A 24881-nucleotide genomic window follows, 5' to 3' on the forward strand; every position below is an offset into this window, starting at 1 on the left:
TGGCAGCCTCAGCCATCAGTGTTTGACTGTGTGTGTGTGTGTGTGTGTGTGTGCGTGTGTGTGTGTGTGTGTGTGTGTGCGTGTGTGTGTGTGTGTGTGTGTGTGTGGTAGGGTAAAATAAATTCAAAATAAATAAACAACTTGTCATTTAATCCTTTTTATGTCTGGAATGTCTTGCTGGGTGGTAGGGGCGATTATGTAAGCTGTTCCAGATTTGCATGGTCGGTTAGCAGGGATGCTGAGGCTGAGGAACTCTGACAGCTTTCTCCTTTCTTTCTTTTGCTGTGCACCTATTATTATATTGTTTTTTATTATTCGTATTGTTGCAAATACCCTTGTAATGTAAATACATCTATTTTGTTCTCTTGTTTTGTCACAAATAAAAAAATGACTAAACAAAGGTTGAATGTGGTAGTGTAAAAGCGCCTGTTGTGGTCAGAAGACTAGAAAGGTGCAAAGTACAAGTCAATTTACCATTTATCACACGTCACTAGATATCTTTCATTTTTAAACCTGTAGATTTCAGACCATATACTGTATGTATATGGTCGCCATGTTTTATGTAAACCAGACATGACCATATTTGGACAACAGGGTGGAGCTGAGTGCAAAGCCAGTGTCGTTTCAATGGCGCTAAGCTAAACACTAAAGAGGAAAACCGCTAACTTTTCAGCCAGCTAACGTGAGTCAGCTAGCGGACTACTTCCAGTGGGTAAGAGGGGAGCTCTGGGTGCTGGCGCCGTAAATCTACATGTAGCCTACTGTCTGCGTGCCAATGACACAGAGCCGGTTTAAAATCTGCATTTTCCCTTAAGTTACCAGCTAATGCTAGTGCTAGAGTCATTTTCCCTTTGACTTCTGTGCAATTGGACTTAATTTGCAACCAGTGGAGTCGCCCCCTTCTGGACATTAGGGAGAATGGTCACTTCCACATTGGCTTCTCTTTTCAGACCCAGAAGCTATGTCCAGCTCCTTTAGTCACCGTCTCAGACAGTTGCCTCAAGGAGCATCACTCGAGTCATACAGAGTTACTGTAAGTGCAATAAAATAAAATTCCTCACCAGAACCTATGGACTATATTTATTTAAGTAGTTTGACTTAAATGTTCCCCACTACATGGTAACAGTGGCACAAACTGTGTGAATAAAACATGGGATAAAATACAAACACACGTGACATTAGTGTCATCCAAAAGTATGTTTTTGCAGCCAGCAGAAGATTTAACCAGGAAACAGTTTCCCCCCACAGGCCAGGAAATGCATCATCCTCTGACACACACACACACACACACACACACACACACACACACACACACACACACACACACACACACACACAGGGACACACCCCTCCGCACACACAGGCAGTGATATGACATCCTGCCCAGTTGTATATGTGTGTCACTGCTGACTGCTGCGTCTCCACACCAGGTAAAGAACAGCTCTCTCCTTCCTGTTTTCAGCCCCTTTAAACAGCTTCTTCACTGGACCACGGTCCTCTGTGTTACATGAGCCGGACTGTTTTCATGTGCTGCTTTACTCGTGTTGTTGTGTGGTGAAAGTGTTTCAGGGTTGGCACTGAAGATCTCAACATGTGAGAACTAGTTTGCATGCATGTCAGTTGTGAGTGTGTTGGCATCTTAGTCCAAGGAACAGAGAGCAGATTATATTCATGACACTTTCACTATAATGCAAACAGAATAATAGAAAAAGGAATGGTTATTGGAAAAAGGGTGATTCATATCATAACTAAGATTACTATTGGCATGTTCTTTGTGGTTTTACTGTAGTGTTGGGTTGATTCTTGCTTTGTTTCTTTGACAGTTTATTACTTTTATGAGTTTTTTTATGTCTGTTGTTTAATGAACAGCTGTCTATGATCATCATACTTCAAAAGAATTACCTCGAACTGTTCATTTGTCTGCGTAAAGTTCTAAGTTGTAGCCATTACACTTCCCCAGTGTGTAGTTCTATGACAATACTGTCACAGAGTTACGTTACAGAAAGCTTTGTCACTGTGTTTCACGTATCATTTAAACAGGATTTTGGTTTTGACTGAAACTTTTCACAAATATATATATATATTTTTTTCAAATAGTCCAGTGATTCCCTCATACTGGACACTGTAGTTTGTTTTGTTTTGTGTTTTTTTTTATCAAAGTTGCTCAAACAGGAGGAAAAGTGCATTTGTTGGGGACTATTTTCAACGGCGGATTAACGTCAATCTATTTGTACAGAACCTTTCGTACATGTTAGTGAGACTCAAAGTGCTTTACAGATGACTGACGAGCTAATTATAAGATAATACAAATTTAACAGTGAATGATTTGAGATTTATGCACATGAGAGATAAAAAATACAGAAAGGTAATAAAACCAATGAAATGGATTCAGAAAAATCAAAGAAAATCTAGATTTAATTGGTGAAAAATAAAAATAACAAACATTTGGTGCTCTATGAGTGTTTCCAGCAGCGACTGAGTCAAAATAAACATGTCACCTAGTGCAACGGTGCAGCTCATTGATATGTTTTTAATAGTTTTTCACAACAAAGGAGCTCTGTGACACAGGAAGAATATATCTCAGGCTTTGAGACACACGATAATTACTAGTTACACATTCACTGAGGGTTTGGATGTGCACATGGGACTTTTAGGTTAGAAGGAAATATGTAGAATAACTATAGAGATATCCTTTAAGTCACGTCTGAGAGATGCTTTATCTTGTGATTGAGTGAGTCTGAGTATTTTTTTTTTTAAAGTAAAGCTGTTTCCTGTTCCAGAGTTTCATCAGCTCAATCTGGCTTCTGTGTTCATGCAATACTGAGATCTTCTCAGTTTCCAAACTAACTTTTTATTGCACAATTATAAGCGTTTTAAGAGTTTTGATTCCAGTCAAAGCAAGAAGTTGCACAATCTATCCATGAAGCAAGGGATATCTGTGCCTGTCCATGTGTAATTTGCATATCTCGAGAACCGTTAATCTGATCTGTTTCACATGTGACAGGTGTATTGCTGGGGCCCCAATGTGCCTTTTGTCAAATTTAGGGCAATTCTTCATATGATGGCACTTTTATGACAACTTCAGTTTTAGGCCTGTAATTTTTGAACCGTTTTAAAGTCTAATAGTGTTTTTTTTTTGCCGCACTATATAAATCACACCCATTTGTATCTAGATCGATTGCGCACCAGTCTGTAAGACACTAGACTGTCTGTGAGAGTACTAGAGAGTGAAGTAAAAGGCTGAAATGCATAATTTCATCACTGGGCCAGAGAAGTAATGAACAGTTTATCAAAGTAACTTTGTCAACGTGACATTGTGCTGCTTCTCAGGTAAGAGCACAGTTACAGTACATGATGGTACATGCATGCCTTGATGACTCTTCATTATGCTGACAATGAGAACCTGTAGTCACCCAAACACCTCATTCTGAATAAACAGATGAGTTGTGGCAGATCAGTTTGTTGTAGCGTAGAAGTGATGAAAGTTGCTGTAAATGTGAATCAGTTTACTGGAACTGGATGAAGTAATTTTAATTTGGGGGAATAATGTGGAAACATTTATCCTCAGTAGAATTATACTGCAGTGTGTGACGTTTTACAGCTCACCAGACCTATTGGAAATCAGATAAGATGCTTCCGCACACAAAACCGAGCTGTGTACTTCACGTGAAAACAAGTTAAACAGCTAATGTGAAAATCACAGAAATATTTTTCATAATAAAGTCACACTTCCCCTTTTTTCTTCTCCGACAGGGCACTTTTTTCACATCTTCTTGTGTGTTTCTGATTCAGATGCACTAAGTTATGGATAAATAGAAAACGTTCAAGGTAATATAATGTGTGATTGTAATGACAGCCCGGCTCCTGTAGCTGCTCTGCTGTTAGAGTAACCCCAACTTCACAACTGAAACCGCAGACCAGCGGGGTGTGAACATTGTACAAAACCAAATCCAATCTAAGTTATGATTGATAGTCCTAACCAATCTGCAGCACTGTGATGAGAATGTGTTACAGGAAAGAATATTTGACTTCACCTTTAATATTATATTCATGTCTTCTGGCTAAAATACCACATTTCCCGATGTTCTGTTTTTATTGCTGGCTGCAGATGTGTTATAGGCATCTTCTTTGATATCTCATCTCATCTCATCTCATCTTCATCCGCTTATCCGAGGTCGGGTCGCGGGGGCAGCAGCTTTAGCAGGGGACCCCAAACTTCCCTTTCCCGGGCCACATTAACCAGCTCTAACTGGGGGATCCCGAGGCGTTCCCAGACCAGTATGGAGATATAATCTCTCCACCTGGTCCTGGGTCTTCCCCGAGGCCTCCTCCCAGCTGGACGTGTCTGGAACACCTCCCTCGGGAGGCGCCCAGGGGGCATCCTTACTAGATGCCCGAACCACCTCAACTGGCTCCTTTCAACGCAAAGGAGCAGCGGCTCTACTCCGAGTTCCTCGCGGATGCTGAACTTCTCCCCCTCTCTCTACGTGAGACTCCAGCCACCCTCCTGAGAAAACCCATTTCGGCCGCTTGTAACCGCAACCTCGTTCTTTCGGTCATAACCCAGCTTTCATGACCATAGGTGAGGGTAGCAATGAAGATTGACCGGTAGATCGAGAGCTTTGCCTTCCGGCTCAGCTCTCATAATTTCCATTTGCTTTTGCATCATTTAACCCAGTTTGCTCTTTAGGGAGCATAGGTCATTCATGCACTTTTGCTTATGTATACTGCAGAGATAATGAGAGACATATTTCTCGAACTTTAAGAGCATTGCTGCTTGATTTGAGATTTAATTTGTACTGAGGAGCAACATATCCTTCGAGCAGGAGCCACACTGATCAAAGTTTACTTCCTTAAACCTACGTTCACCCAGTAACACGTATCATGAGCAGGGATACCACGCATGTGGGCTGCAGTTTTTCGGTTCCATAAGGAAACTAAAGTCATTAGGTCATGTGCATGCATGGTTCTCCCTTCACTTTCCCCTAATGGAAGCTAAGAGACAAGAATACAGTGTGAAGATCAGTGGAGATGGACTGTGGAGGAGGAAATGTAATGTTTGAGGATGCACCATCATCTTCATCTTCATCAAGTCAGGTTTATACAGGCTTAGTAATACCTTTGCTTTTAAAAAAGAATATTTGTTGATTTTGTATATCATCAAATCTCTACATGGAAGAACATTGGACATTTTTTTTCAGACCAAACCAAACCGTCGTCGAAACCCTTACTTAAAAAACAAAATGCAGACCAAACCGTGGCTCTTGTTGAACCATAATCATGTAGCCGAGCATCACCATCACGACCTAACACACATTTGTGTTTTAGTGTATTACCCTGGAACAGAAGGGTGTTAACGCTGCTGACGAAAATACCTCTGGACACAATTAGATAGACCTACAACCAATCAGAGCAACAAAATGATGTAGAGCTGAACGAGACATGCAAGTTGAGGTGATACTCAGTCCGTTTTGAAGCAGGAAAACATGCTGCATGTATTGAATACAGTGTTTTCAATATGAACCAAGAAAACACTGTAACAGAATCTTGGTTCATATTTGATCAGCGCTGCCTAGTTTCACAGTTTGATCTAAGTTTTGTCTCTGGTAAGTCTGGTAAGTTGCGCTGGATGGAGAACACAAGTTGTGTTTATTAACTATGATGCTCCTCTGTCAGTCTTCGTCATAAACTCGCCCCACGTGTAAATGCTTGTGATTGGCCCATCAGATCTAAAGTTAATGGAAATCTCTCTGGATGTGAGGGGGGCCAAACGTACCTGTCAGAGTAAATGAAACATGAGCTCTGCGGATTCGTCTGGTTTCCAGGCTGTAAATCATAAGGCAGCGAACTGAGAGCCCCATTGGCCCAACAGTATATAGTATATATGCCATACAGTAACTTATCAGCGTTGTCAACAGCTTGATAATAGGAGGGTAGTGTTTAGAGAGACTTTAGTGCCTAGGCCAAAACCAAAAATGGAAAGAGAGAGAAGCAAGGAAGGAATGGAGAGTGACCATGGGGGAAGCGGAATAATGATGTCCCTTTAAGGAATCACAGTTGAATTCAACTGATTGGTTTTATAGGTCAGTCACTTTGAACTGCCCTGCAACTCCATCCCACACTGACTGACAGCTCAGCCCCGGCTGGATAAATGATTCTGACGGGGGAGGGGGAGGAGTGGGGAGGCGTAGTCGTTCTCCTCTCAGGGATTAGTGGAAGCTTCTTGGTCCATTTGCATCTGAATGGATCCTGGAGCTGCTTTTAGCCACCAACAGCCCCCCCCCTCTCTCTCCTCTTGTTTCTCACCCTTTCTCTGCTCCCCACACTCCTGCTGACATCAGGGAGAACTAGAGAGTGGGAGAGGGAGAGAGGCGGTAAGAAAGGGAAAGAGATACCGATAGAGAGTGTGCAGGACCATCACGGCAGCGGCAATCAAACATTGCAGAAAGAGGAGTTTAGAAAGCAGAGACGGTTCTTCCATCCAAGTCTTTTCAGAGAGCCTTTCACTGCCAACCAGGGAGTCATACAACTGGCTTTTGTGAATGAGAGAAGGTAGGATTCTTTTTTTGTCTCTCATCCCCCATGGATATCAGTGGGGTACGCTCGATCTCCTGGGCTAACAATGAAAGCTGACAGGACTGGTCCACTTTGGCGGTCAGTATGGGGGTGGGAGGGTTGTTAGGCCTCGGCTGGCTCCTTACTAACTGTTGAATCAAACCGATCCTAAACTTCAGTGATGTTACTTCACACAGAAGTGCACTGTAGCTGGCACAGCTCAGAAAGGGCTGTAACGTCTGCTTTGTCGACAAGGTGTTGGGGTGTTTTATAACACAGGTACAAACTAAATGTTGTATCACTTTGAATACCAAGCACATTTTCAACACTGCTTTGCTCATTTATCCATATACCACTCTTGGTAACACGCTGTGTATGTCACTAACATTTATAACTGTATGCAAATAATAGATCAATATTTATTCATTATATTGTGACTGTAATGTATACATCTTGAAATTTTCATTTATTTATTTCTATACTATCTATCAAGCAAAACTGCTATTGTTTTCCCTTAAAGGCTCTATATTTGGTTATTTCCCCCATATATAAAATAATAAATGCAGTTAGTATGCAACTGACAATTGTTTTCATTAGTGATTCATTTGCAGATTTTTTCTGTAACTCTCATGTTATCAACACAGCAAAAGTCTGAACGGTGATTACATGGGAGGCACTGATTATGTGTTTTATAATACTAATTATCAGCCAATATTCTTTTTTGATTATTAATTGATTTGATGTAAATCTATGAATATTTCTCATCAACTGAGCTGTGATGTTTGGGGACATCCACAATGTGCTGGGAGGAAATATGACTAACCTACTGCTTTGTATCTGTATGTGTCAATGCAGTGTTTACCGTGCCGCTCAGTACTTGTAGACATGTAGATCCATGATTCATACTTTAGTGGGTTCCTCTGCCAGCTCAGGAATAAATCTGTCTACTTCAGACTTTATCCTTATCTCCAACTCTAATAGCTTTTTGTGTTTAGTTAAATGCTCTAACCCCCTTGGATCACCATGCAGTGTCAGGTCAAGCTGTATAGGACTTAAAAGTCCTGGGGGAATTCTGTTAGATGAAGTGTAGTTTGGGTTCACACCTTAGCTATCAAGGCGTGTCATTGACAAGTCTTTGAATAAGCTGTGCATGGCTGAGGCATGTCATGGTAGAGTCTGACTAAAGACTGCAGTCTGCTTCAAAGAAAGTCTTTAACTGATCGTCTAACAACATCTCACACCCCCATTCTGAGGGTGCAATCACACTGACAATTTGTTGCGTCTGACGGCTTTTGTGACTTTCTGGAAGACATTTCAACAACAATACACTTCATGAGCAGAGGTGAGAAAACAGGTTGGGTTTAAGCTTTTCCGATGTACAACCAGCAAAATTAAAAGCAGGGCTGTAGTACTTGAACCCGGACTCGGTCTTGAGTCTACCTTTTGTTAAGTCTTGTACTTGTTTTGATCTCATGCCTTGTTGGACTCGGAATTGTCTTGGACTTGGCTTTTAAAAACTGGTCAAACTGTTTCTGGCTGCTGATTCTGGATCAGTTGTACAGTACGTTGCCTAAATTCTCTATTGAGTAATTTGATGTTTGAAGCTAGATCCATATTGTTTATAGATCCATCCTATCTCCTTAATCACTATCACTTTTGGAAACAGAACAGAACTTGTCTTGGTCTTGACTTGGTCTCAACCTTTTTATGGACTTGGGCTTGACTTGGACTTCACTGGACCTGGTCTTGGACTTGACTACGTTGGTCTTTACTACAGCCCTGGGTGAAAGTGTACACCAGATCTCTTGTACAGTTCATAGCATCTCGCCCATCTCTAGACTTGCCTTGTTGGTGACCCGTTGTCCAGACATACATTTGAAGCTGAACACGATTAAAAAGGCTTTGGGGCCATGAGTAGAGTAGACACCTAAGCTGTCATGATCTCACCCATGCTCCTGCACCATTTTCCTCATCACTCCTGGTGGTGTTTTCAGCAATGCCATTATGTTCATGATCATGTATTTAGATAGGGATAGATGACAAGACATACCAATGTGCCTTTATACTATTGGTAAATGTAAACATTGTGTTGATTGTATGGAGAGGGCAATCACTCTCAATCAAGAGCAATTGATTCAACATGGAATGGCTGATGGCTTCCCCCTGTGTAACCAAGCCCAGGTTCATATCTTGATATTCATGAGAGCGTTAACACCTCTAAAGAACACATAGGGCGAGGCCGTAGCTGCTTCGTCCTGTAGGTGACCTGCTTCTTTGTCATGACATTGTTTAGACAAGTGTTCAGATGATGGTGTTGGGAAAACACTGAGAACTACAGGTTAAAACAAGTTGTAATGCGAGGTTACATACTGTATGACCCCTCTACAACTATGCTGTATGGGATGTGATTTTTGCTGAAGTATGCTGATTTTCAGTGCAGTTCTGTGTGTACCAGTTGAAAAACCTTCTGCGTCACAATCAAGGATGTCAACACTTTGTGTAATTTCAGCGCAACATCATCCCATGGTCTTTTTCACCACTTATACACATCAAATAAGCCATCGAGACAGGTTTTTGTGTGTTACAATTATTAACGAAGAACAGCCGGACGTGGCTTACGCAGATTAGCTCGGGGCTGTACGGTGAAGGCATTAAAAAAAATGTGTTGTTGTTTTTTTACCACTAGTATGTTCAAAATAACACCAAACCTCTGCAGTAGCATACGAGTCCCTACACATAAAACAAAGCACCAATGGGCTCCTTCGTTTTGGATTGCATTTGGTAATCCACTTGAATGGACTTTACTATGAGAGGAGCTGGTACCGGGGCCAGTTGGTAAGTCTTTCAAAACACTCTTTTAATGAACTCCGGGTTCGCTAACTACGTTGTTGGTGCTTCATTTTATGTGCAGGGACTCTTCTCATGCTACTGCAGAGGTTTGGTGTTATTTTGAGCAGTATTAGTGGTTAAAAAAGCTGTTTTAATGCCTTCACTGTAATGCCCCAAGCTAATCAGTGTAAGCCACGGAGTTTCCCTTTCAAACATGTAGCATGCAGCAGACTGTCCACATAATACAGTTGGTTCAGGTGAGGGCTGGGGCTTGGATACAGTGTACAGGAGGCAGGACATGATGTAGATTACCTTGTGGTCACATAGCCAGTTTGTAATTTGGTCATAAACAAGAGTCTCTTGCCTACCGACCTAAGTACCCGAATCTCGTTGTCTCTCCATGTAGACATATTCATTGCCATCTTCGTTTAAATCACCCATGTTTTTCCCCCTCAGATGTTAGTATTCTTCTTCATGATAGACAATGACCCTCTCTATTCACACATGGGCTCAATCGGACAATACACAGACTTTATTCTGAGAAGCTGGCAGGGTAAAGTTTGTTTGATGTCCAATCCAACTGTTTCAGACATTTGCGTTTTCAAATAAAGCTCGGGTTCAGTTCAGAGTCGAAGTGCATGTGTGAAAGTACTATTTCTCTCTCATGTGACCCACAACATTACAAACGTCTACATTTTTGTGATCAAGTCTTCAGTACTTTACAAATATGTTACTGATATATGTGTGAATTTTAAGATGTGTAAAAACCACCTTGGATGACAGAAAAAAAAAAGCCAGATAGTCTCCTTCTATGTTTCTCTTTCATTTGCCGCCCTGAGCAAACGCAGCCTGGGGTTCTCTCAGTCTCTTTTTCCTGTGGTTGGACACACTGTTTGCTTTTCACATGCATCTCTAGTCACCACAAGCTCCATGGGTTACTTTGTCCTCTGCAGGTCTCTGTGTCTCCACATTATTTTCTGTGCTTTGTCTCCATGTCTTTACAGTTACATATTAAGCCACATGCTGATCAATTACCACCAAATTAGCCTACGACAGTTTAGGAAAAGTACAACACTCAAACAAATGAGGAAATTAGTAAAACTGAACTGTAAATGATCAGTTTATGGACAAACCCAGAATGTGTTTATAATACTACTGCAATTACTGTGCAACATATTTTTTTCTCTTTGTGCATTTTAAATATTTACAGAAGGTAGAGGTATTTCTCGATGACTGACCTGTCTCCCAAAATGTCAGTGTTTCTTCATTTTCAAGTGTGAAACATGCCCATGTAAAGGGGTACTAGTGATTCAGTATTGCACACATTGTTGAAATAATGGTCAAAGTATATGTAATTGACATATTTTGACTTTTTTTCACTAGTAGACAAGCTCCTAAAACACATCCTATATTTCCCATTATGCAACCAACTGGCAAAAAAACAAACCTCATATTATTCAAGTACATTTCCTTCCACGCTTCATTCATATTGTTTTAATAGTAAAACACCTCCCGCTTTAGTAAAGTGTAAAATGTAATGACATGTAAAAAAACTGAGGCCTGTCTGTGGCTCTCACTTTGTCCTTCTCTGTCCCGACTCATAAGGATTAGTTCTGTTCCAATGGTTGTACAGTTGGATATTTATAGCTGATTAAATTATGTGGACACTAACAAACAGCCTCTGTTTGTGTGTGTGTGTGTGCGTGTGTGTGCGTATGTGTGTGTGTGTGTGTGTGTGTGTGTGTGTGTGTGTGTGTGTGTGTGTGTGTGTGTGTGTGTGTCTGTGTGTGTGTGTGTGTGTGTGTGTGTGTGTGTGAGTGTGTGAGTGTGTGAGTGTGTGAGTGTGTGAGTGTGTGAGTGTGTGTGTGTGTGTGTGTGTGTGTGTGTGTGTGTGTGTGTGTGTGTGTGTGTGTGTGTGTGCGTGTGTTTTGAGAGTCAGGCTCAGTGAAATGGTACAGCTCGTTGAGTCATGCAGAAACACAAAACGTGCTTCAGTCATGCTGGTTTCAGACGACTGTGTCATAATTGCATTTGAGAGTATTTGTGAATCCATACACACACACACACACACACACACACACACACACACACACACAAAGCTACAAGTTCTCAGGGGGATTGACAGTGCCATCCAATCCTCTTACAGCACAGACCAGACTACACAGACAAACTCCCTCACACACACACACACACACACACACACACACACACACACACACACACACACACACACACACAAACACAGATCAGAGAAGGATTGACTTCATTTACACATGACCATCTTAGTCTAAATATATAGTTCTTTGTCACTTATGTGCGATTGTTTTATCCCATACAAATATGACCTTTACAGGTCTGATGTTTTTTTCTGATCGTTCTTACCATCCTTGGAAGAATCAGAAACAGAATCAGGAATACTTTAATAATCCCAGGGGGAATTGTTTAAATTGTTTAAAAGCCAGTGTTCTTTAACTACTACTTATTGTTGCAAAATGCAAACTCTCAGCTGCTGCAGTCCAAAAATGCAAACATGAACCTCCAGAATCTCTTTCTTTATCCACAGAAGCTGCTGGAGAGCTGGAGACGGACCCGCTCAGCCCAATGGAGGAGAGAGAGGAGAAGGAGAGGGTCATCATGGGGCAAGAGCAAGAAGATGAGGGCAAGTGCCAAGGACAACCAGACAGCATGAAAACCCAGAATTCCATGACCGAAAAAGAGGAGAACTGTGTGGAGGTCCCTGCAGAGATGGAGGTGAAGCGGACAGAGAAGGGAATAGACGAAGGAGAAATTAAGAAAGAGATGGAGATGGAGCTGGAGGCTGAGGTGAAGGTGGAGCTCCATCCATCTGTGCCAGGTCTGCAGATGAGCTTCATCCGAGGCACTGACCTGTTTGGATACGTGGGCATCGAGGCAGTGCTGGACCAGATGAGGCGCAAGACAATGAAGGCTGGCCTCGAGTTCAACATCATGGTTGTCGGTGAGTCTCACACACACACACACACACCGCCCCCTCTGTTATTAAAGGAACATCACCATTGTGCTCAAGTAACGCACACAAAAGTGATAAAAGGTGCACATATGCACTCGTGCGAAGTGTCTGCAGACTGCCTTTGTCTGGTCAGGAAGATTAGAGTAGGTGTGAGGTTGTCAAAAATGTATGCTCTGATGTAAATGCCATTAGCTAGCGTTGCCATGTACAATACAAACAAAAAAATTAAAATAAAATGGTATTCCCCCTGCTGTTATTCATAATTCATAAGTCTGCTCGGCAAAATAGTTCAAAATAGTTAATTGACACTGGAAGCTAAGACATTGATTGCTTATGACAGCTGATTCAAACCAGCCAATAACAGAGCTCTGTGGAAAGGTCAGCATCTCCTGAACCATTCAACAAAGCTCTCCACTGTGGCGAGTATTTGACCAATGAAAGGCCGACATGATGGCCACCAGGTGACCGAAATGTCATAGGATTTCCTAACAGTTCTTTGTGTTTTCCCATTTTTCACTCAACAGCAGTGTCCTACATCTGCAATGACATCGTGTGTGTGTGTGTGTGTGTGTGTGTGTGTGTGTGTGTGTGTGTGTGTGTGTGTGTGTGTGTGTGTGTGTGTGTGTGTGTGTGTGTGTGTGTGTGTGTGTGTGTGTGTGTGTGTGTGTGTGTGTGTGTGTGTGTGTGTGTGTGTGTGTGTGTGTGTGTGTGTGTGTGTGTGTGTGTGTGTGTGTGTGTGTGCGTGTGTGCGTGTGTGCGTGTGTGTGTGCGTGTGTGTATGTGTATGCGCGTGTGTGATGGTACGGGGTTGCCAGGTCTCTTCCTCTTCACTTTTTGTATTAGAAGAGGAAGTATGATTCTGTGAGGAGGAAGTGGTTTTGAGAGTTGGAGCTGTCTGCTCTTTCCTGCCACACAGAACTAGAGATGATATACACTTCCCCTGCTGTTTGATTGAAAACAGGAAGTTTCCCCCTGATAATTGTCTCTTATTTAAGTATTCTTATTGGTTGGTTTGTTGTTCCACCTTAGAGGAGGTCTCTTTATGTGATTACATACATAAAACACACACCTGTAAAACGTGAAATGAACAATTTGTCATTTTAGTCAGGGAGCTCATGCAGGAATTGGTCTTTAAATGATCGTGCAGCACAGCTGATAAGAGCAGCTTCACAGTTTGACAACATTGGCTTCTTTTGTTAAAAGGCTCCTATTATGCTTTGCCTTCGTTTCTTTCATATATATATTGTTAAAATGTCTGATGTTCATGTTCAACATGACCCAGGTCTCAATAATGTGACGCCCCATGAGCAAATCTGCTCAGGATACAGACTGGCGATGCCTTCTCTCAGACAGTTTTTGCTACTTCCTCGGCGGTTTGACATCAGGCCTGAACACATTTTCAAATAAGGTCATCTGCTCCAGGCACGCCTACGTGGTACAGCTACGCACAGCTCCAGTAGAACATGTTGCTGTTTACTACATGACGCTACGTGCTTGTGGCAAAGATAGAGATATCTGTAATATTTTCAGTTTTTCATGCCTTTATTATAAAGGACAGACAGGAAATGGGGTGTGTGTGTGTGTGTGTGTGTGTGTGTGTGAGAAAATTATAAATAATACCCAGCCATAGGTGGGACAAAAGCTTTATAAAGGCTCTTTATTTCAAAATATAGGGACACTTTAACAGACATAATTCTGTATGTGGCTTGGAATAAACATTTGTCATTCACATTATTAAAAAAGAACTACAATTAAAGTCCACCAGTCACAAAAAAGTATCTACACAGAGTCTTTAAGAAAACATACTACATATTGTTGCCAATCATGATATTAACAAATGGAAGGGGTTTGACGGAGTTGTTTTGTCTCTAAGCTAATAATTCAACATCCGCAAGTTGGCAGGGTTGTATTATCTTCTTCAGATAAGGAGACATGGCAGGAATAGATACAACACACTCTTCCACACACTCGGAGAACGGTTAAATTAAAAGGTTTTATGTGTCTGCAGGTCAGAGTGGCTTGGGCAAGTCGACACTGGTTAACACTCTGTTCAAGTCCAAAGTCAGCCGGAAGTCCTGCACGCCTAACTACGAAGAGAAGATCTCCAAAACAGTCAAACTGAATTCAGTCAGTCACGGTGAGGACACACACACACACACACACACACACACACACACACACACACACACACACACACACACACACACACACACACACACACACGGAATAGGTTATACTTCCTGAGGCTTCTGAAGGTAGGACTTGACCTACTTGCTCCTTGTCTGTCAATACACGTTTCTTTATGACTTACAGCAGGGGTGTCAAACTGATCCAGTTAAGAGCCGCTGTGGCTGCGGGTTTTCATTCCAACTAAGCAAGAACACACCTGACTGGACTTATTCAATCACCTGAATTGTCTTCACAGATTTGAATTGTTTGTCTGGATCAGGTGTATACAACCACAACTCTGTTCATGCCAGAGTGATGGGGTTATGAATGATGATATAATACGTGACAGCACTCATCCTACTTTCATTTTCCTTTCATTTGTCTCATGACCAGGACCCCCAGCCTGAACAGTGACGCTTCCAAAAACATTTTCTAGTGTATTTAACACTGTGAAAACCCCATTTGTACTACAAAATATAGGTGGATATTGTGCCCCTCAAAGGGTCCGTTTATCCATATTGCATTGTATTGTTTTGTATTGTAGGATTTCTTCTGTAACTCTCACACAATATATTTTTGGTAATTATGCTGAAACACACTTAATGTAATGTAACAGAGCAAAGACAAAGACTTTGTGTGGTAGACACTGGTGGAGTTCTGGTGGATGCTAATGCGAATTAGCATTGATGACTTCATCTGCAGCAAGAGACTGTGCATGTGTATTCTTACCAAATTAAAGCATAGCTATAGCAAATGTTAGCATGACAGTCAACATTGCCTTCTAAACATTAGCATTAGCATTGTAAATGAGAGCACGTTAGCATGCAGACGTTAGCATTTAGCTCAAAGCACCACTGTGCCTAAGTACAACCTTGCAGAGCTGCTAGCGTGACGGTAGACTCTATGTTGTTTTAGTTAGCATAGCACATATTCATTCAGTCAATTAAAAATAAACTCCTTTAGCTTTTTATCACTTGCCCATGGTTATTTTTCCGAGAATATTTTTGAAATGACTTCAAGGAGTTCCATACACCCGAAGTACATGTGCATGAGTTTATGTGATGACGTGAAGTTATTTTTTTCCCATCTTTTTTATGAGGAAATTGATGACCTTTTACTTTTTTAGAAGCCTTTTTAAATACATTCAATAGGCTGGTTGCGATGGTTGTGGGTTGTTGGTTTTTTAAGTAGCCTTACATCAGATTTTCTGGTACAAATTAAGTAAGCTATCGTTTTTGATGCATCGATTTATGACTAGGTGACATTTAATTTCAAGTACTTGGGCTAAAATCTTCAACATTAAAATCAGATAGTCATGCAAAGTGTGTATATGCTTTTGCTGCTTCAAAAGAAAACATCAGGCCAAAGACATGAAACATAATTTATCTATTTTTCTCTCTCTCTCACACACACACACACACACACACACACACACACACACACACACACACACACAAACACACACACACACACACATCCACGCACACGCACACACACACACACACACACACACAACCTGTCTCTTTGTTAGGGGAAGGTTCTTTTCCATGTGTGACTCAAAGAATGTGAAGCTGTAGACCATGACATCCTCCATAAACATCTTCTCCTGCACTCTCACGTCTATATCTTTATGTGTAAATGCTTGTCACATTTACACTCTGCACACTCTGAAACACACGACATGAAAAACATGGTTCCCCTAAACTCAGGTTACATCTATACCCCTGTCCAGGTATAGATGTAACCTTTAGAGCCTACTGTTGAGGAACAACCAAAAAGCCTAAATATGGTCACGATGCAGAAGCAAACTGCAGGTTTCTTCACATGACATCCTCCATGTTCTTTTCACTCTCCAAAGGATTAGAGAGAGTGACAGGATGATCTATGTGTTACAACCTTATTATACTTAAAGGGTGATTTTGTAATGGGTCAAGAGTACACACAACCTAAAACTGTTATAGCATGATATATTCATTTCCAAACAGACTACAAGGGTGACATACCTCTCAACTCTCCCATGAATGTAACAAGTTATTTAAAAAAGAGGGTACTCTAAGGGATAGTGTTAATTTTGACTTATCATTGTCATGTTTATGTATACATTTTAATCTAATCAGTAATAACTATGCATCTATTTAATTATGTGAAAGACTGACTCAAAACCAAGCGGCAAGCTCCGGGGCTAAGAAACGAAGCCAAAGCACAAGGTCCAAAAAGTTCCTCACATGGCCACTTACCTCTCATGCATGTCTCACAGCACTTCCCTCAAAAGTCCCACCTTATTCCGCCTGCTTGATGTCTGATGTTCCCTTCTCCCCTGACACGTGCAATGAGGGAGAAATGCTTTGTTCCAGTGCCATGGGAAGTCCGAAGTTTCGGACCTCCAATTAGGCAGCGTGCACTGGAAAAGCGAGTTCCGGGGAAAGGTCGATTTCCCCTGAATTTGATAGTAGGAGGGTACACTTTGACAGGCATTCTAGTGAACTTTGCCTAATTGGAGGTCCGAAACTTTCCCATCGCACTTGAACGTAGCATGAACAGAGCAAGTAAAATGCAGCGGCGGATGACAGGCAGGAAGCTCCGCAAATAATGTTATTGGGGCCGAATAAAATTATTGGCCAGACTTTTACCAGAAATACAGTATATGATAATTGAATATCTTTGAGTTTCAACACCTGGTGGATTTCTTTAACATTTTAGTGTTCCATACGCTTATAAGGAGCATTTTAAGATTACAAAATAAAATTGTAAAAATTCCAGTAAGGTAAGAATTGCTTTTACGCATGATAAAAGGCTGGCAGCTTTGAGTGAAAGATGGCTGCTGTCACAGGAGACTAAAGGGTGTCAGGCACTGCCAAATGGCCGACACTTTGAGCTTAATTTGGCTTCTCAGTAATGTATGGGTGATGTCAAGGAGACTACATCCATATTTTATACAGTTTATGCTCAAAACACAGAGGACACTTACTGTAAGGAGTAAAATGAAGAAGAGTAAAGCCCGACCAGACAATATTTTTGTTACATCCCATGATAAACAAACAAACATGAACAGAACAAACAACATATTGATAATTGTGCTCTTCTTTGAGCCTTACCAGAGCTAGAGGAGGAAATGTCATGATGTCAATGAAATCAAATCAAATCATCTCTGGGGTACAGATGGTGGATTATCATGGTGATATTTCCTGTGTACAAGTGGAATTTGTGACTTAACAGTGTAACTTGAGAAAGTGTTGGTCAGGGTCTTAAAACCACAATAAAGATCCAGAGCTGATTCCATGGAAACCTGGACGTTCGTTTTTTGAATGTGCTGTTTAGTGGGAAATCCAGACCTCACCATGGCCCACAGACAAAAGGTCAAATGGATCTCCAAAATCAAGAAGAAGCATGCTCGCTCTGGACTACAGTGCAGGGAGCATCTTCATGAGACCAAAGTGTGATGAGGAGATAAGGAAGTGAGGTTCGCCTCCGCTTCACACTGTCAGAGTGAAACTGGATGTAAGATCTGTCGGTTCTTTTTTAAATGTGTGTCAAAAGTGAACCAGAGCTGTCATGTAGCTCTTTATTACAGGCCAAACACTAAACGGTCATTCTGCTGTATTTTATTCATCGACAAACGGCTCAACATTTCCCAAAACTCAGTTTGAGGTCACGCTGACCTCACTGCCTGTAAATCCAGTAGAATGTGGGAAATGAAAAACAGTTGTGGCCCTCAGGCAACTGTAAAGCTCATTAGAAACCTAGTAAAAGGTGTGTGTGTGTGTGTGTGTGTGTGTGTGTGTGTGTGTGTGTGTGTGTGTGTGTGTGTGTGTGTGTGTGTGTGTGTGTGTGTGTGTGTGTGTGTGTGTGTGTGTGTGTGTGTGTGTGTGTGTGTGTGTGTGTGTGTGTGTGTGTGTGTGTGTGTGTGTGTGTGTGTGTGTGTGTGTGTGTGTGTGTGTGTGTGTGTGTGTGTGTGTGTGTGTGTGTGTGTGTCACTCCTGGCTTTACTGTCCTCTACAGTGTGGGCTGAATGTAACAGTCTCAGATACAATCGGAGTACACTGAAAACACGGATTAAAAAAGTAATTTAATACCTGTCCCTAAACACATAAAGAATTAACATATGAATCAATCATGTTTAGATAAATTACATTTTAATGTTCTGACAATAACACATTAATCTGTATGTAGGATTCCAGGTCATGTGGTTATTAAACATGGTTTAGAGAATGTCACATTTCACCATTCTGGCTGTTTCTTAAATATAAGGCCCCTCTGAGTTAAGCGTCTGAACTCCACTTCACTTTACTTTCATGTCAGTGGCATTAGGGATGTCAGGATCAACCAGTTTTGCCATATGATATCTATGGTGTCCTGATTCCTGCAGTGTGAAAATGAATATCGCGAGTCACGTTATTTGTTTGAGCGCTGAAATCTTCCCGGGAGTTATGTGACAAGTGTGTGTGCTCTGGTCGTTTTTTTGTGTGTGAGGTATGCCACTAACCTGGAGTGTGAAGCAGCTGTAAAAATGTCAGCGGAAACTGACGTTTCAGCTTGATATCCACCAAAAACAAATAGCTACAAAATGACCAGGGAGTTGTTGTAGGAGATCCAATTTGCAAAGTGTGCCGTCGAAAAATGACTGCAAAGGGTCAGACACTTGCAACATCTTTGAGATAATCATCAACCTCTTTATGTCTTAGTAAAGGTAAAAACTGCCTAATGTAGCATTCCTTAGCTGGACCAAACAGTTTACTTTGCGTTTCCGTAACTTTAGTTACACACAGAAGTGCATGACGTAGTTACGTGCTGTATGTAACAGAGCGAAACATAGTTAAATACCAGTGGCGATTGCTCTAAGACACCAACAAGAAAAGTGGTGAAATACTGTACTGCTGTGTGTACATTTCAATGACTAAATACTCGCTAGAAAACCATCATCTTTTGTTCAGAATCAGCTACTTATCACAGGTACGCGGGGCAACTTCCTTTGCATTCATCCCCACAGCGCTCTACACAGTTGGACGCTCAGGTTCTGCTGACTTAAATGGGGAAGCGTAGAGCGGGTTGTTCCACTGCAGCCAAACTAGACGGTCATGTTGAAGTGCTGGGCTTTGTCCCGCCCATCAGACTCTCAGCGTCTCTAGGGGTCTATGGGACAGTGGGCTGGCCCGGCCGCTCGGCTTCTGCATGATGATTGGATGAGCTGTCTGAGGCAGAATCCTTTTTTGATTGACAGCTAAATGGGGATAACGGAAAAACATCCTGCGGAGCATTTTCCAAGTTTTTCATTCTGTTGTTCTGAACTGATCCGGAGACTTTACCGATCCTCAGCGACTTTGTCTTTGTTAAATACGACTAGCGTTGTGTTTGGTGACTCTGTTCTGTCACTCTGCGGTTTCTATCCCCAACGAGCAGCGGCAGCTGTGGAGCTTCTCCACCCGTCACGATCACTCACACTCACGGGCGGTCACACTTCACAGTAGCCTGGCGCAGCAGCTCCAGCTGGGCCAAGGCCGTTTAAGCAGCCTAGCTCTGCTGGCCATTGAGAAAACACTGGTCAAGTCCCTGGAAAAGAAACCTAGTTGGTACGACAAGGTCACAGATCATTTTTTTAGAATTTACATACAAATAAACAAACACATTTATGATTTAGGCCGGAAAAAAGAGCTTCCCCTCCTTGGAAGACCAGCAGCCGCCACTATTACATGCATAACTTAACTTACAAATTAACTCATGTACGCACGTAATAAGTCAGCAGTGAATATTGGTTTCATCAGGGGCATGAACAGAGGTCTACTGGGTGACCTCCTCCCTACACAGACTTTATCACTCTTTCTATTACGTCACCTGACCTTCTTCTTTGCTCTCATCGTAATGACTGTAGTACTCTCACATACCTGGACACTTACCGTCTTCTTCTTTTTTGTGCAATAACTTTATCCACCACTTAAGTGCGCTAATTTAATCTTACTGCTCATTTCTGTCATATACAGTCGTACATATTTTATCTTAAACATTTCCTCTACATTTAACTCATCTGATTTCATTTTCTTTGAATTTTACGTGACCTATGACTATGAGTTTATTGCTTACTGTTGAGTGAGTTGGTTATCTTATACTGTATTTCTTTATACCTCCATTGTGTTCTTGTAAGCTGCTGGAATCTCAATTTCCTTGCGGGAGTTCATCCTGAAGGATCAATAAAGAGAAGTCTAAGTCTCTAAGACTAAGTCTAAGTCTATAGGTCATCACCACTATAAATGTAGACAAGGGTCGTAAGCTGCTTATACAAACAATCTATGGGGTCTTTTTTCGGGGGAGAACAGTTTCTTACAAAGCTCACTATTGCACACTTTACATATGTCTATTATGATGGAGTTCAGTCCATATGTTAGTTTGTTATATTATGGATTAAAGCCCAATTCACTTCCACTGTATGCATCACTCACCTGATATATACAGCATTTCAGCGCTCGCATGTACTTTCGACATTGTACATGGAATGCTTTTCTAGTTAGTTCGTCCTCCCTGGTTTCAGTTAAATGAACCAGTGAAACCAGTTGCTGTACTGGTCTGTTAACTGGCTGAGTGCTCTAAGAAGCCGCAAAGTGTTACTTTATTGCAGGTTTGTAAAAAAATCCTAATGATCAGGTTCCAGATGTTTGCTGTCATGCTTCCACTCAGAGGAGATTCCTGTGTGCTTACTCAACAATGGCAACAGACTCAAATGATAGTGTTCACTCCGCTGCTCGGCTTTCCTCAAACATTCACACGCCGCCACACACACTAACACTGACACACACACACAAACACTAAGAGACGCACAAGGCTAACTGTGTGAAGGTATCACTTTGATCTCATCATTGTGAATTTTTGTTACTACGCTTACAATGATTTACTATTCTACAGCCAATACTAACCCCCATCCGTCCTCCAGACTCGGTCTTTAGCTGCTCTTATGCCATCCTTAAAGCCATGGCTTGACTTTTAAACTAGTCTCAACCCTGAAGCCAACATGTGATAAATGAAAGAGACAGTTAATGCAGTAAAGTGTCTCTGCTGTGTTTTTCACTGGAAACCTGTCTTTGTTTTCCTTTTTTGATGTTGTAAATCGTAACTACTGCACATGTAACCCCCCCTCTCTGTCCTTCTATGTTCAGTGATTGAGGAGAAAGGGGTGAGGATGAAGCTCACGGTGATCGACACTCCAGGATTCGGAGACCAGATCAACAATGAGAACTGGTGAGTGGTCGGAGGGTGGAGACAAAAATGGACAGATGGATGAAGGCAGAGAAGAAGGGTTATTAATATTATTAATAATTGTTGGTTTAACAATAACAAAAACCAATAAGAACAATATAGAATAAGGCCAACGTATTTTTTTAAAAGAAATTACGCAAATATGCTTCTCCTTCCAGCTGGGAACCCATAGTGAAGCACGTCAACGAGCAGTATGAGAAATACCTGAGAGAGGAGCTGCATATCAACCGCAAGAGAAGAATACCGGACAGCAGAGTCCACTGCTGCATCTACTTCCTCCCTGCCACTGGACACAGGTCAAACCTCATTCGCTGCTTCACTCGCACCTCTACGCACTTTTTTTTGTTGTTTGTTTCCTTTCCAAAAAAAGGCACCTCACGTTGTAGCATATTACATTCGCAAACCATTTCGTTTTATAGTTATGTCGCAGCGCTCGACACATTTTACTGGACAAGCCCTTAAATGTTTCTTGTCTTTCTTTTATTTCTGGTACCCGTCTATTCTCCGTACTGTCAGTTTAACTCTAAGTGGCATGAAGTGTTATTGAGTTAGAGATAGAAAAAGACATTATCTGGTGAGTGAACTAACACCCGAAAGACAAGCTGCGTCTTGTTTGCAGCGGGAACTTGATGATGCACGTCATATTATCTGCTGATTGAGCGTGTAGACTGAGTTTATTAATCACCACCAGTGTCAGTTTATTACAGCCACAAAATCCAGTTCAACAGAATCATAGTCGATTTATGGGGTTTACAGGAATCCCGTCGTAGATATCTACGACCTCAGCTTTGATTTGAGCCTAGTATTTCTCCTGTTTATCACCACTGTAATGCTACATGCATATTAATGCACATGATCAGGCCGTTTCATGCTTTTTTTTACACTTCATCTGTTATGGCTGGTTGTTTTCTGCACAGTCACTCAGTCCCTCCGTCTCTTCTCTTTCTTTCTTTCTTTCTCTCTCTGTGAAATGAAGCTGCCTTCAAGCGAGCAGAAATGTCAAGGTCATAACAACGATCTGACGGAAAACAATAATTGTGAAATATACATTCTACCTGTGCTACATTAGGGGTTAAACAACACAACAGGACATCACACATAAGGACCATTCATGTGACACTCCCATAGCTGGACAACCATGTGGCAATTTGCCTTAGTGTGCCTGAAATCAGCCTTATCTGTTAAGACATGACGTAACGCCCTTTCAAAATAACGCAGCAGTGCTGTGTTCCCCGTAGTTTGAAAAGATCTGAGTTTTTAAAAATTGTAATTTTACATCTTTCTTATCGATGAAAATGACGTCCAACTGACGAAAGAGGTGGTTGTAATTGTTCACATGTTCGGCCGTTGTGTCTGTTTTGTTTCAACGGAGCGTTTGGACCCGGAAATGGTATTTTGAAAGGGTGTTATGTCAGACTTAACAGCCGGATAGAGCTGGATTTACATCCAGTTAACATTTTTTTACCATGTGTCATTACTGCATAAGAGACAACCATGCGCAGTAGCTGTGTTTGCGTTCATTCTGTTATCTCCTAATGTACAACGGCATTACATGCTAGCAGGTCAGCTACGACGTATCATAAGAGACTGTGAATGTTTTTGCTTTAAACAGAAAGTACAGCTGGGAATTTCATTAGTTTTGCAGGTATTTGGTCATAAACCAAAGTATTACATAAAAACAATATGTTGCTCCGACAATGGCTCTAGATGAAAAGCGACCACCAAAGTCATTTGAAATTGTCTTGAGGGTGACAGGAATGTCTTCATGGCAATCCTTAATTGCTGATATGTTTTACACAAAACCTCATAGTTTGGGTTATTAGGATTTATTGTCTGTGAACCATTGCTACCTGTACCAAATGTCATATAGAGATATCATTTTTATTTGGACCAAAGTGGTGGATTGTCTAACAGACCTTGTCTTGGGTTTCAGCTTTTGGCTTTGAAGGTGTCCACTGATGTACTTTTTTACACTTTTAAATGTTGTGCCATAGAGCTCCATTGTTTGTCCAAACTGACCAGAGGTGTGTCTTTTGTTTGCAGGTTACGCCCCATCGATGTTGAGTTCATGAAGAGATTGGGAAAGATAGTGAGCATCGTGCCGGTCATCGCCAAAGCTGACACACTCACCATTGAGGAAAGACAGGAGTTCAAAGAGAGGGTGAGGGAACCCACATATATACACACAGTTAAAGCATGTTTTCTTTAGAGCACATACGTGTCCTCCAAATGACATTCTGACTGTGCAACATGAACAAAATCCGGTCTCTTGCTTGAGAAAATGGCCACTGCACCGCCTCAAAATATAACCTTCAATGTAAACCACTCAGCCTGACCTGTTTGACCCGTGTTTAACTTGTCACTTTGACAGATAAGGCAAGACTTAAAAGCCAATGGGATCCGTGTTTACCCGCAGAGAGAGTACGATGAAGATCCAGAAGAACGCATCCTCAACGACAGGATCAGGGTAACGTATCCACGTCTGTCATAAAGTCGAAGCAACGACTGTTCAAAACTTAATCAAGGGGTGAACATCTTAAAAGTTCAGTCACACCCAGATTTTCTTTTTTTTGTCAGTATGAGGCGCGGTAGAAGCATTTTTTAACATGTTTCTGTGTTCACTATCTTATCATATTGCCCTGTCCTGTAGAGGAACCCTGTGTCCAGATCTAGGTTTGAAACAGTTATTATTTTAGTTGATATTGTGCTCACATTGTAACCCTGACCCTAGCCTGCTGGGTCTGCGAGTGCACTGTACTTGATGAGAACTTGGAAGCAACAGGGTACACAGATACAATGCTCACACTGAGTGGGAGGTTAGGATCAAGGTCAATACGCGGGGGGCTCCTAACTCCTGGAAACTGTTTTTTCTTAGTTTACATTGAAATTGATAAAACCAAGTCATTGCTAAAAAAAAAAGTCGGGAAAAAACGAATGACGAACTAAAATAAACGAGTACATTCAAATAAATGTTCGTAGTTGAACCCTTGTATAACCAAAGTGTTTTCACTGAGTTTGTATCCGTAGTGTGCCGATACTGTAGCTCTCACGTCTTATGATGAATGAATCTGACTGAGACATGTTCATGGGCGGCAGT

At 41.6% G+C, this 24881-nt stretch overlaps 1 protein-coding gene across 2 annotated transcripts in view; it reads left to right on the forward strand.

Annotated features, from left to right (window-relative positions):
* septin12 (septin 12) overlaps positions 1-24881 on the forward strand; it is a 53966-nt gene that overhangs the window by 21883 nt on the left and 7202 nt on the right. The window contains exons 1-7 of one of the 2 annotated variants that reach the window (XM_083931159.1): positions 1368-1430; positions 11948-12361; positions 14382-14510; positions 21685-21766; positions 21943-22080; positions 23828-23945; positions 24156-24251. In XM_083931159.1, the coding sequence (XP_083787285.1) occupies positions 1394-1430; positions 11948-12361; positions 14382-14510; positions 21685-21766; positions 21943-22080; positions 23828-23945; positions 24156-24251 (1014 nt within the window). In that variant the 5' untranslated portion in view covers positions 1368-1393. Of the gene's footprint in view, positions 1-1367; positions 1431-11947; positions 12362-14381; positions 14511-21684; positions 21767-21942; positions 22081-23827; positions 23946-24155; positions 24252-24881 lie in introns of those variants that run through there. The other variant, XM_083931158.1, reaches the window with a different exon arrangement.

The sequence above is a fragment of the Echiichthys vipera genome (assembly GCF_963691815.1).
Source record: "Echiichthys vipera genome assembly, chromosome: 17".
In the NCBI taxonomy this organism is placed as follows: Eukaryota; Metazoa; Chordata; class Actinopteri; order Perciformes; family Trachinidae; genus Echiichthys; species Echiichthys vipera.